The sequence below is a fragment of the Rhipicephalus microplus genome, chromosome 9 (genome assembly GCF_043290135.1).
Source record: "Rhipicephalus microplus isolate Deutch F79 chromosome 9, USDA_Rmic, whole genome shotgun sequence".
Lineage (NCBI taxonomy): Eukaryota > Metazoa > Arthropoda > Arachnida > Ixodida > Ixodidae > Rhipicephalus > Rhipicephalus microplus.
Genome location: NC_134708.1, coordinates 106,094,289 through 106,108,702, shown reverse-complemented (window position 1 = coordinate 106,108,702; position 14,414 = coordinate 106,094,289). Strand labels below are relative to the sequence as shown.

Here is a 14,414-nt window from a genome sequence, read left to right as displayed (position 1 = left end):
TGTCGATTAACAGTTTTATTACCTTGTCCGTCTTTTTTTATTTTAGTAAGCTAAAGAAGGAGCTCACCTTTCTTGACCGTGGCGAGCACCTCGGAGAGGAGCTTCTGGTTGACCCCGCACAGGTTGGCCATGTGCTTCTCGCATTTTTTGTGGCAGTTGACCTTGCACTCTGCGTGAAATACGGCGGAGAAAGGGCGTCAAAATGGCATTTAAAGCCGCTAACTTATTTCTCCGAGACAGAGTATACACTATGGTCAATATGGTGGCACATCTATGTGGTGTCTTTAGAAACAGGGCCGGTACAATGTGAAGATACCAAGCAGGCTAATTATCCTCGCTCATATGACAGCATTCTACGACCTCAGACTCTTTCATATATGGGACTTGGTGCGTAAACTTAAGAAGAACACTTTAAGGCATGAGTGTAGACGTTGAGCACGTACAGGCTTTCGAGAATGCCTTCTTCAATACCAGATGCTAACAATATGTGAGAAAATTTAAACTTGCATCGACTTCCAACTGACCGAGTGTAAAGTCAAGAAAGGCTTGCGAATTACGCGGTCAAACATGTAAGAACTACTCAGACACCACCACCTTTGGTTTTATTGTTTTATAGACATTTTCTTCCTTCTATATAAAACTTTGTAGTCTTTGCGCAAGTGCATAGAAGACATATGTGACACAGGTATATTTGGGAAATCCTTTTGTGCCTCAAAAGGGTAGTGAACAAACAAGCATTTAATCTGTCATCTGAGTACACAGTGATTTAGTGCTGTACTTGTAACATGCCCAGTGATCTTGAATGATTTCATGAGATATCCCAAGATGTACCCGAAATATTGTCGCCAAAGGACCTGCCACCTCTCGTTGGTGGAAATAAACTTTATTTCACTTGACCCCATAGGGGCACGTACGTTCACACTAAAACTTGAACCATTTCGCACTTAGGGCTTGTCACTGAGTACGGCAGCAAAGTTTACTGCTGCACTTTGAACAGTGTCAAAGGCAAAGAGCTGTTCGCTAAGCGGCGCGGCTGTGCAATGCTTCTAAGACCCCCTCCCCCCGCTTTTTTGAGAAAACATTATCAGCCCAAAATATTTGGCATGCAGTTAGCATATTTTGGAAGCACCGCGACCAGATATTGTATGAACGTCGCTCACATGCCTCTACGACGTCTTGACAATCAATTGATTGAGCTGCCAAATCAACAAGGAAAACCTAATGCGAAATCATGAAAAAATGACTTGTCGCTACGCTAGTCTACCAGGTTTGTGTGGCGAAAAAGGAATTTTCATATACGCCACATGGTTACGTACAATTGTTCACAGATGGGTCGCAGTACGCAGATAGTCAATGTTGCACATTTTCACAGGCTCCGCACGCAATGTTAACAGTCACTGATTAAAATATTCGTGACAACGGCATAACGTCGTTCTTCTGTGTTTATTCTTGGTGTGTGGTAGTTAAGACGCCCTGTGTGTGTGTGAAAATATTGATTTTTCGAACATTGTCGAGTAACTGAGTGATAGCGACGAAGGATTCACGCCATTTTTGTCATAATTATGTACCAGTTCCTACGCCAGTAAGTCATACCATAATAGTTGTGCGTGAACAGATTATTTATGTTAACAACCCACACGAATTCTTAAACTCTCGTTTGTCGAGTGAAAAAAAAATACATATGGACTAGACGGTGCGCCTCTGCCCTCTTCCTCTTTGAAATTGTTTTCGGACGCCTTCGAAGACACCAGCTACGCAAGAGAAAATGCCTCTTCAAATAATGAAGCCAAAGTTTGATTGCTTGGGAATGGCTGGGAACGTACATGTGTCGTTGCTCATGTGAAAAACAAAACAGCAGCTGCAGACCCGAGCCATTCATATGTTGGGGGAACCTTAACCTCAAGATTGGCAAACAATGAAGAGCATTGATATTATAGAAGCTGAAAATATGGGGCTCAATATAGTCCCCCGTTCCTTTCCTCAAGTTTTGTTATTGCCTTGTTACACTACGTTCTGCACAAAGCGCGCCTACGATGTTCGTTCGAAAAGCTGTGAGGCCGTAGTAGATAGTTTTGATAAGATTACGCCCACTTAGTGAACATTTCAGATTATTCTGGAACCTACGTCACCGCTAGCGATAACGCTAGAATACTCGACGGCAAGGGTATAAATGCCGACACGCTTCGCCGCTTCTCAGTTGATCGACAGCCGACGCTCCGTTCGCCGCTATCAGTGCAAGACTGCAAACCGACTTTCCGTTTACTGGGCACAGGTTCGCCCGAATAAACAGTTTATTATTCGACTCGCAGTATGCTCCATTTGTCCACGTCACGACCCTGTGACATCTGGTGGAGGTGCTTTCCGGCCCATGTACCGAACGCCTCCTTCCAGCCGTGATTCGAGCCCAGACCGTCAAGGTGACATCGACGCCAACGCTGAGCAGCGAGCCAGAGGACTACCGCCGGGTTTCGGGCCTCTACCTGACCCAACCCGGAAGACTAAAACCCTGAACCCGACCACTGCGACGATGACAGCTCCTGTACCACCTGTACCCATCCTGCTCTAGCAGAATAAGAAGCTTCCCACTTTTCGGGGATCATCGTTTGAAGACCCAGAAAGCTGACTGGAGACCTACGATAGAGTCGCCGCCTTGAAGAGATGCGACACCGACGAAAAAAAATGGCAGCATATTTACGGAGTGAATGATGGATAGTGGGGCGAAGCATCCGTCCGTCCATTCGTTCTTGCTTCCGTCTATCCATGCGTGCGTCTGTGTTGCCGCCCGTGCGTCCATCCGCCCGTCCGTGCGTGCGTCTGTTCATGCGTCCGCACGTTCTTCTGTGCGTCCGTCCCTGCTTTCGTTCATGCATCCACTCCTGCGTCCGTTCATGCGTCCATCCGTCCGTACAGCCATCCGTGCGTCCGTCCATGCATCTGTCTGTGTGTATGTTTGTCCACCTATTCAACACTCCAAGTACCACCCTCTCGCCATCTTTTCATCATATATTTCGCATATAGAAGCACCGCCTTCCAGTGAACATTCCAAGAAATAAACGAGAGGCGGCACACGCACACCTTCTTACAGCTTGCACTTCGGGTCTACTTCCCACCTTTAACCACCTCGACTTCATGGTGTATACTAGTTCACTGTATTCATGGCACTGCGGCCCGACGCTCGCTAAACCTTTCTAAAACCAAGGAGGTTACGTCCAGTGAGTATAACGTAGCAACCTTTTCTTGTCAGATAGTGCTCAATGTACATGCCAATGGTTGCTAATGGGGTATGAGAGAAAGGAGAATGTGGCTTTCAGTTAACGAGCACGCTGTGAACTTTTTATTGTTCAACAACGCACAGGAGAAATTTCCCACTGGCACCACCTTGCAGGTCAAAACGTAAGACTGGTTATACACTACGACTACGACTACTACAAGAAACGAACGGATGCCACTTTAAGGAGCTTCGCCCCTAAAATGACGTTTTTTGCCTGCCTGCTAAAAGAAAGGAAACACGCACAAACGCGCAACGCATAGCAAGCGGTTACTCTTCACGTGTTTTAGCTCAATGCGGCACGCACGTCGCCTCTGCGTTAATGAGTCAGCCCCATGTGGCGGTACGCGAGTGAGAACAGAGAGGTTGAGTAAAGGAATAGAATGAATTAATGAATGAATAAATGAAATCGTGATTTTTGAAGAAGGGAAAATGCACCTTATTTCTGTCTGCCTGATTGACGATACGGTGCCTTATAGCGGACGGGACAAGGGGGGTAAATTTAGTAAAATGATAAAGAGAGCACTCGCCACGCAGGAGTGAAGAGAGAAGAAATATGAAAGAAGGTCAAAGGATTCCGAGGACGGGGCACCAATCGACGAGAGCTACGCTGGCGTCGGACATCATGGGCGACACAACTGTTCACGTGGAGTCCAGGAAGCGGGTCAAATGAAAAGACGAGAGTTCTGCAGCCCCACTTGGGAGCACGGCTCAGCGCCTGTAGGAGAATGGGGTGAGAGTATTAAGAATGTAAAGAAGGGAGAAGAAAGGAGAAATGGCGTCGATGACGAAGGACGTGGCGGGCGGCTTCTATAGCTGGTTGTCCGGTACAGTGGCACCAAGAAAGTGAACAGCCACCTCGAATACGTGGTTGTGGTGACGTGCAGAGAAGAGGAGGTCTCTCTGTGTAGACGCGGGCAGACCCTTGTGAAGAAGTGCGGTGGACAAGATGCCTCGTTGTGCGCGAAGCACTGAGCGAACACACAACAGCTGATCGGTGGTTCCATCTGCCACCCACAGAAGGCACGAGGCTCTGCAGCTCGCATGACTACGGGCGGCACGCCAGGAGCAGCCTACGCGTAAACGCAGTAGAAGGGACCTCTCTCTTCTCGTGAAACCACGGTCGAGGATGTTTATTGATTGATATGTGGGGTTTAATGTCCCAAAACCACCATATGATTATGAGAGACGCCATAGTGGAGGGCTCCAGAAATTTTGAACACCTGGGATTCTTCAACGTGCACCTAAATCTGAGCGCACGGGTCTACAATATTTACGCCTCCATCGGAAATGCAGCTGCCGCAGCCGGGATTCGATCCCGTCACCTGGGGGTCAGCAGCCGAGTACCTTAGCCACTAGACCACCACGGCGGGGTAGGAGGTGGGTTGGTGGTTCCATCCTGGCTACGCGATCATCCGGGTGACGTAGCCACCTCAAAGTGAGCCTAGAAATGTCTGAGGTGACTACGGCACAGTATGAGACGGCGGAGTGATGCGCTTCTTTCGTTAGGGCGTCTGCCTGCTTATTTCTATGTATTCTCATGTAAGATAGGACCCAGTGCAGAGGAACATCGACGCCACTGGCAAGGAGGGTATGTCACTTGGTGACGAGCAGTGGTGTTCCGAAGCCTGCCCGTTCTGGTTTCACCTTGACCAGCAACACAGCTCTTGAGAAACACGTGACATACGTGGGTCACATTGGGGGGCTACCACCAAGAGGTCAACTGCCAGATGGAGACCAGTGGTGTCTGCAGCGGTAGTGAAGGCTGCAAAGGGGAGACGACAGGAGGCCATCCTACCAAGAGCTAGCATTACGCAGGAAGCTGTGGCCGAGCGTGTGTCAGGGAGGACGGAGCCGTCCCTATACGCAACAAACCTTCCAGCCAGCTCTTCCTCTAGCTTGGAGTCAGATGCCTGCTGGAGAGTGCAAGTGAGTGAACGATGCTTGGGGCGTCCTCCGAGACCAGCAATGACAGCCAGTGGTTTTTCTTTTGTCGGGGGAAGAGATATGAGGCACCGGTCCCACAGCTTTTCGATAGATCTACAGCAGCTCACCCATCCGAGATACTCGCTAGTGGAGCTGCATAACTGTACTGGTTCTCAAAGCGTTCCCCCTCGTGGCCGCCAAATAACCGACCGTGCCCCACCCTACCCTTTATCGGAAGCCAGCAGGGAGATCAGGCGCATGGTCATTTGCGTACTATTTCTAAGGAGATTCGCTCAGCAGTTGTAATTGTAGATGAAACCACTGCTTGTGCTATCAAAAAGTATGACGTCTTGTGGTATTCTTTTCCAGCAACGAAAGCTTCACTAAAAGATCAGGCTAGACGAGAGCAATATTGGTGTCTTTGCCAAATCTCCGCTCTCTCCTTATTTTGCAAATAAATATTCTGAAAACAAAGCGAAGGGAAGCCTTAGCAACGCGTGCTGTCTGTTCAAGTTAATAAATACGACTATACTTGGTTGAAAATGTTCTAAATTATTATTTGCTGCTTCTTCTAGGATGAGGCAAAACGATCTCGTTGACGTCCCTGCGTGTTCCGCATCAGGGACGTCCACCTCATCTTGTCATGGCGCCTTAAATGTCGTGGACGCCTTCGAAGGCACAGGCCTTCGACGTTGTTGTCCCTGCGAGGATTTGTCCAGAGACCGTCGTCGACACGACGGCCTCAATAGTTGGCCTCTTAGAGGTACACTGCGTTCAGCACATGAGAGGCATGAACTTCTAAGTAACTTTCAAAAGCATGGCTTCTATGGCTCTCATCGTCGACGCTGGCTACCTGACCAACGGTGGCGAGCGTATTTCTGTCGTTCCTATCGGCCCCCAGGTAACTGACGTTGCTTGCCTGTTCTTACCAGCCTTCGTCTCCGACGAGGTACTCGTCCAGGCTTTGTCCCCATACGGTGTTATGACCGTCGTCAGTAGGCGCCATGCTGTCGCTGGGAAGCGTAGCCGGGCAGCGTTACCACGCCTGGAACCCAGTTTTCTAGGAACCAGCGTCCAGAGATGACGGGGGAGCGGCGCTCTTTTAATCCTCAAACAAGTAGCCGACTGGCCGGCTGCCTATGCCCACCAGGTATTGTCCCTGCTAGCCGGAGGATGAGACGTCGTGTCGCCACGACGCCGTGAGCCGTTCCAAAGAGGACAACAAAGACAGCGTCTTCCTTGGAAGAAACGGCGGCCGCCGCCACAAAGTGCCCTGCTAATTGAGCGGACAGATTGGCGGGCCGTTTGATGTCTGCTGTCCGGAGCTTGGGACCACTCGACCAGCGACACACGCACGACGAGGAAGAGCCCCTCTGGCGCCACTTTGCAGTGCAGTGATCACGACTCAATATTGGATGCTCACGTGGGCCGTGCATGCTCGTACCCTCGCCTGTTGTGTGTGTGTGATTGGTGTTCCACTCAAGAAGGAGGAGCCCGACAGGGCTTATAAGGACGCCGCAAAGTGCAGGACGGCGCTCTGAACCATGTAAGGGTTCAACCACCACGTTCGTGGTTTGTGAACTCTCAACCTTTCTATGCTGTAAATATTTGTAAATAGTGCCATAAACCTGTTGGTTTTTCGTATCCCCATTTTGTCAGCGTTCGTTTCCTCAACCCGAAGCTACACCACGCTACCACAAGAGACCGGGCAGCTCCGATCTGCAACAACTGGTGAACAGCGCCGGGATCCGCAACAACGGGTCTTCAGAGCAGGGAGCCGCAACAACTGGTGGCAGCGGTGGGATACGAAGCTACAAGTGACAACAACAGTCGGCCCAAGCGAAGCAGCTGGCTCGAGACATGGATCACGTATGGGTGAGTGCTTGGCTTTTCCTTTGAGTGAACCAGGTTCTAAAAGAGGATTAAATTTTAGAACTGGTAGTTAACTTTGCCGAAAGACTCAGTTTCGCCGTTTCGGAAAGTTATTTTGGAAGTAGCGAGCACTCAGTACGATCATGAACTTACGGGAGCTGCAGAAGCCGAACTTGTTGCTGTTATGTGAGGAATTGGGGATCGATACAAAAGGTTTGGCACGAAAACCCATGATCATTTAAGCGATTAATGATTTGGGGGTGCATGATGAGGAACTAAGCGAAGAATGGGACCTCATCATTGAAAAAAAAATTAAGAGCAGCTAAGATGGAAGGAAAGAGTGAAGACGAAAGAGAGGGCCTCAAGATAAAGTTTTTCGAACAAGACTATGAGTTGAGTATGAGGTTGGGACCCCAGCGAGGAGCACTTCTTCTCGACATTGAGGCAGAGTTCGAGATGTCTAGGTACATGCAGCCATATGAGGTATCATGGGATATGGGCCTGTATCTTAGACTCTTTGAACGAAAGTGTAGTCAACTGAAGTGTGAGCGAGACACCTGGTCTCAGAAGCTACGCACGGTTCTGCCATGCGAGGCAGCGGATGTTGTTGCGCGACTCAGTGAGCAGCACGCGAACAACTATGAAGTTATAAAAGCAGAGCTGATCAGAAGATTTGGAACTTCTGTTAGCAAAAAGAAAGAAAGACTCGCACCGGAGTCTCAAAGTGAGGCGCGTCACAAAGCGCTGGAAGTTGAGGCGCGTCATAAAGCGTGACAGGAACAGATTGCGCCAGAGAAGGGCCTGCGTATTCTCGAATGCATCAATGTAGAGCATGTAGAGAACGAGGCCTTGGCTGGTCTGGAGGTAGGGACGATGTCGAAAGACGCTCCTTGCGTGCATGAGGAAGGTGCCAGCAGCCCTAATGGGCCCAGTAAGATGCTGGAAACCTCCTTTGTGCCCCAAGAGGACGTTTCGACATCGTCAAATGTAGGCATGGTAAGCGCAGTGGCTGATGAGAGCAAGAACGCCACGCTTCAGCAGTGCAGCAATAATACCGAGCTGGTTTGCAAACATCGCAGAAAAAGGAAGAAGCGGAGGCGTTCGTCACTGCGCAAGCCTAGGACAGGCCCCACTCAATCACAAGAAAGACGAGAGGGTAGGCCGTTAATCTGTTTCAAGGAACGTCAATGGTGGCGTTCAGGGAAGCACAAGCGGCGAGCCAGGTGTAGAGAGGGCAAACGAAGTGCGTTACCCCAACGAAAAGCGCGGTTGCGTTCGACGACTTCGGGAAAGCGGCCTTGCCCTATGGGTCAAAGTCGAATGCGCAGAGTGGCTAAAAACCGCGTCGGGGCGAACACAAAGAGACAATGTCCCCGGTCTCAGCCCTGTTTCTGGCGTCCCTTGCCCATTCCTGAGGGGAGCCGGCCGAAATGCAGAATGAGGCGTAACAGCAGGACACAGCCTAGCGTTCGTGCTTTTTGTAACCTCTGGCGTGCTCGAAAGCCGCCGGGAACACGACCCCATCGTGTGCGATTCAAGCGAATCTAATTGAGAAAAGGGGGTGGTCAGTTTGAGTATTTTGGTGCGTGCGTGTTAATTGTGTCTACTCAGTATTGCATTGGAGATGCAGATTTGAGCCACTTTAAATTTGGTAGGTTACGTGATGCGGTGGAAAATTTTCAGAAGGAAAACCGCCGAGCCAAAGGCTGAAAGTCAGCATCGAATTAGTTTAATCACGAGTGCGAAAATTTGCGTAAGGTAACAACAGAGAAAATGTGTCATTTTTCTAGTTTTTTCAAAGGTTTAGTGTGACATCGTATGCTTTCACTGCCATGGGGATGTGGCGTGAATGAGCATTTGAGGAAGATGTTAGCATAAACCGAATGATTTCATAAAGTGATTAAGTTTGGCGCGACACAGTGGAGTTGTCGTTGCGCGCATTAGGAATTGAAGGTCATTGGGGCACGACTTTCGCGTAAAACCTATGAATTTGTTGGGAGGTGCTTTAATGAGTATTGCACCTAGGATTACTTTTGTGTTGTACACGGTGTGTTACAACGTAACGTTCGAATGAATATTAAGACAAACTGGGAGGAATTTTGCGTCTGGTTAACAGTACCATGTAATTTGCAACGCTGTAGAACTGAGAGTAATTGAAAACGCTCAAGAGAGCTCAGTGGTTTTTTTTTCTCAGAAGCGTTAGCATAGGCAGATAACTTTAACCAAATGAACCTTCTAGAAAGAAGTGTTTGTCTCCTATGTTTTGTTGGTTTTCTCTTACCGTTGAGGTAGACCGTTAGGTCACAGCTTAGGTTAAGCTTTCGGGAGGCTGGTGAGCTTAATGTCTTAAGTAGTGGATGGTTGTCGGCGGCCATTAGGACAATTGTAGCGCTTGCTGAATTCGAGTTTACTCAGCGTTCGCGTACTTGACCGAGGCTCTCCGCGGGACAAAGCCTACAAAAGTGGCCTGGGATGAAAAGAAAGAAACTGCCTTCTTAAAACTGAAGGCAGCATTGATCAGCCGTCCGGTCTTGAAAGCTCCCGATTACGACCGCGAATTCCCCGTCCAGTGTGATGCTAGCGATCGAGGTCTATAGGAGCCGTTTTATGTCAGGATGACAGTGGTAACATGCAAAGCAGCGCTTTACTTGAGCCAGAAATCGGGCTCTCGTGAGATAACGTACTGCGCTTCAGGAAAGTAGTGCGCTTGCCTTGTGTAGGCTTTCGGCAGTTGCAGTGTTATCTCAGAGGTGCTAAATAAAGTAGGGACAGACCATTTTCCCCTTGCTTGGCTGCAAACCGTGACATCAAAGAACAGTCGCCTTGTGAGGCAGAGCTTGATTCTTCGAAAATATAATTTTGGCATTAGGTAAAGGGCAAATTGAATGGAAACGTTGACGCGCTCAGCCGCTCTTTCTAAGCCATTCTGGGGTGCTCTTGATGTGTCAAAATTGATATTTTAGTTTTTTTCGTGCATCTTAATATGAGAATGTTTAAGGTAGCACGTTTGGTTTCTCAGCACAAGTGGGTCCTGATAGTTTTGAGTGTGAGCTTTTTGTTAAAGCTAGTGAAGAAAATTGGTTTGCCATCCCTCTTTTCGCTTGGTTTTTTCGAAGGGGGCCGAGTGCTTGCTTGTGCATGTGGTCGAGTTTCAGAAACGGTGTCGAAGATTCGGCAATTACCCAGACCTTGCCACAAGCGAAGGCCAGTTCCTGGCATTCGACTACTGACCCTTTCGTCGTCCCTTCGAGCAGTAGTGTTGACTGCTGCCCTCCGTTACTCGTCTGGCGAGGGGGAAGCTGTTATGACCGTCGTCAGTAGGCGCCATGCTGTCGCTGGGAAGCGTAGCCGGGCAGCGTTCCCACGCCTGGAACCCAGTTTTCTAGGAACCAGCGTCCAGAGATGACGGGGGAGCGGCGCTCTTTTAATCCTCAAACAAGTAGCCGACTGGCCGGCTGCCTATGCCCACCAGGTATTGTCCCTGCTAGCCGGAGGATGAGACGTCGTGTCGCCACGACGCCGTGAGCCGTTCCAGAGAGGACAACAAAGACAGCGTCTTCCTTGGAAGAAACGGCGGCCGCCGCCACAAAGTGCCCTGCTAATTGAGCGGACAGATTGGCGGGCCATTTGATGTCTGCTGTCCGGAGCTTGGGACCCCTCGACCAGCGACACACACACGACGAGGAAGAGCCCCTCTGGCGCCACTTTGCAGTGCAGTGATCACGACTCAATATTGGATGCTCACGTGGGCCGTGCATGCTCGTACCCTCGCCTGTTGTGTGTGTGTGATTGGTGTTCCACTCAAGAAGGAGGAGCCCGACAGGGCTTATAAGGACGCCGCAAAGTGCAGGACGGCGCTCTGAACCATGTAACGGTTCAACCACCACGTTCGTGGTTTGTGAACTCTCAACCTTTCTATGCTGTAAATATTTGTAAATAGTGCCATAAACCTGTTGGTTTTTCGTATCCCCATTTTGTCAGCGTTAGTTTCCTCAACCCGAAGCTACACCACGCTACCACAAGAGACCGGGCAGCCCCCGATCTGCAAAAACTCGTGAACAGCGCCGGGATCCGCAACAACGGGTCTTCAGAGCAGGGAGCCGCAACAACGGAGAGGTATTGACTGTGACCGGTGGCTTCATGAGCGCAACACGCGGAGTTGTCACAGTCACACGCTATCTCCGGATGGAAATGAGCCCCAAAAATCCCGTCACCAACTATCTTCGCGTTTCTGGTCATCGAGTCACCTTCGACTACCGCGGTCTGCAACGTGTTTGTCGTCGCTGTGGCTCTAGTGGTCATTATCGAGCCCTGTGTACAGCACCATTCTGTGGTCGCTGTAGTGTGCACGGACATGAAAGCGAAGGTTGCGACCACCCCTGCCGATATTCTGGAGATGGCCACTCTACCACCGTTTGCCCTGTGCGTCGTTCGTATTCAGATTCTGCTGCGTGGATCTTTCCTGCCCTACCGTCCATGTCACTAACGGCAACAGATGAACGAGAGCCCGGAGCTCTACAAGAAGAACGCCACAATTCAATTCTTAGAGCTACGTTAAACGACGAAGAAGTGTGCGGCTTGGCCAACCCGAGCACGCCATGTTTGCCAATCTCGCCGATAAGGAAAGCCACCGTGGTTGACCTCGTGTCTGTCTCAGGCAAACATGCCGTGCCATGATTGACGTCGGTGCAAGCCGAAAGTGAAACACTTGTAGACACCGACGCACCGGACTCCTCGATAAATCTAGCAGCTGAGTGCTCAGTAGACACCGACGTTATGAGGTCTACGGGCGCTGGTGTTTCGCCAGGAACAGAATCGAAACCGAATGAGCAAAGCCCATTGGCTCCTTCCGAAAGCCGGCCTCACAACTTCCTTAAACATGTAGCAAGATGCCAACGGAGCTCTTTACTGACGCGTCTCGACAAGCAATCCGTGATAAAGACCGTTGGAGGTGGCGACAACGTTGACGCTGCAGCCCTACCACTATCTTATTCGTCAGAAAGCAGCTTCAGCCTCAAAGTCCACAGTAGCATCGGACTCTCTTGGAGCCTCGACAGATGTGACGTGGAAATGCAAGTCCTGCGAGATGTCAAGCGTGCTCACAAGTCTGGCACCAGCTCGGACGGCACCCAGGATAGCCACTCCGAGTCCCAGAAACCAAAAAACCTCAACCCTCTTCTAGAGGGTCGAAATGTGCTGTGTAGTGTGTGCACTCTAGTTCCCCCGAACAGGACACCGGAGTTCGGAATCGAGAAACACGACCAGGTCAGTCACTCAAAAACATTTTATTATGGCTGACATCCTGAAAATGATTTCTTTAAAATATTCAAGGGTTCCGTAACCCAGTGGAGCAAGCCGATGTTATCAGCATAGCCCACGCAGAACATTGTGATATTCCATGTTTACAACAAACCATTTTTTTACCATTGACCACGTTCGCGCATACAAACGCGCATTTAATTTAGACTGTTACTTTTCTTTCGCGACATCTCACTTCAGTGGAGTTAAAATTGTTATATGCGAAGCATTTCTTAGCAAACTTTGGCCACTTTGAGCGTATCTATCTATCTATCTATCTATCTATCTATCTATCTATCTATCTATCTATCTATCTATCTATCTATCTATCTATCTATCTATCTGTCTATCTATCTATCTATCTATCTATCTATCTATCTATCTATCTATCTATCTATCTATCTATCTATCTATCTATCTATCTATCTATCTATCTATCTATCTATCTATCTATCTATCTATCTATCTATCTATCTATCTATCTATCTATCTATCTATCTATCTATCTATCTTACTATCTATCTATCTATCTGTCTGTCTGTCTGTCTGTCTGTCTGTCTGTCTGTCTGTCTGTCTGTCTGTCTGTCTGTCTGTCTGTCTGTCTGTCTGTCTGTCTGTCTGTCTATCTATCTATCTATCTATCTATCTATCTATCTATCTATCTATCTATCTATCTATCTATCTATCTATCTATCTATCTATCTATCTATCTATCTATCTATCTATCTATCTATCTATCTATCTATCTATCTATCTATCTATCTATCTATCTATCTATCTATCTATCTATCTATCTATCTATCTATCTATCTATCTACGACTTTTAGCTCTCCTGGCCGTTTAGATAACGGTATCGATACCAAACTTGGTATGGCAAAACAAGACTGTAGGAGTATCATATTTGACTTGTCATAACGTTGGAAATCATGGCATGTATGACATGAATGTCATGATTTACATTTCATGGTTCTGCTGCACTTGCGGTGGTCTCGTATACATAAAATGTTGCAAAACTGGTATACTATGACATGATTGTATGACGAATGCAAGCGACAGACCCTAGCATGAAAATTATGACTACCGTGTCATGTAACAACATGACTACATGACACGCTTATGATGTGCTCGCGGCCATTTCGCTAACGTCCCATATACCAAATTTGGTATAACGGTATGCAAATGGATGACGAAGGTATGTAACTGGTGGAATCATAATAATCATGAGATGCGTGTCCTGCAACAACTTGACTACATGCCACGCTCATGATGCGCTGGTGGTTGCTCCACTAGCTTCGCTTATACCAAATTTGATATTACGGGACGTGAATGGATGATGAAGATATGTGACTGGTGGAAACATGATAATCATGAGATGCGTGTCATGTAACAACATGACTACATGCCACGCTCATGATGCACTCGTGGCTGTTTCGCTTGCTTCACATGTACCAAACTCAGTATTACGTGACGCTAACGGATGATATGGGTAAATGACACATCCAAACATAATAATTACTACATGCGTGTCATGTAACAACATGACTACATGCCACACTCAAGATGCGCTTGCGCACATTCCGCTAGCGTGACATATGCCAAATTTGGTATTACGTGACGTAAGTGGGTGACGAAGGCATGTGACTGGTGCCTAATTGAAAATAATGAGATGCGTGTTATGTGAGAACATTACTACATGTTACAGTCATGGCGCTAATACGTTTCGACGTGACCCGGTGTGAATTGGCGCCGGCGTTGCCACGCCAGGCGCCGGTCCTGCCATATACGTGCCGGCGCACTCCGCGCTACGTCGCTTTGACGCATGCGCATTTCAGCGTGTCCGGCGTCCCTCCATCACGAAAGGAGTTAGACACAATGCTGTCTGGGCAATGCATTGGGGCAAAATGCAGCATGTCACATTTCGCGCCAGTTGCCGCCGTGCCGCGCCGACGTATGCTGGTTGCGTCGGTCGCGCCTGGCGTCAGACTATAGAGTGCTCGAGTATTGCTAACATAGCATCACTGTGCTTAGCGTGCGCACGCGTCAACGTTAC

At 48.7% G+C, this 14,414-nt stretch overlaps 1 protein-coding gene across 6 annotated transcripts in view; it reads right to left on the bottom strand.

The window, feature by feature from the left end:
* Positions 1 to 14,414, bottom strand: part of LOC119164664 (putative protein kinase C delta type homolog) — a 385,680-nt gene that overhangs the window by 99,720 nt on the left and 271,546 nt on the right. For all 6 annotated transcript variants that reach the window (XM_075874212.1, XM_075874211.1, XM_075874210.1 and 3 more), the window contains one exon: positions 68 to 169. In XM_075874212.1, coding sequence (XP_075730327.1) covers positions 68 to 169 — 102 coding nt within the window. The remainder of the gene's footprint in view (positions 1 to 67; positions 170 to 14,414) is intronic.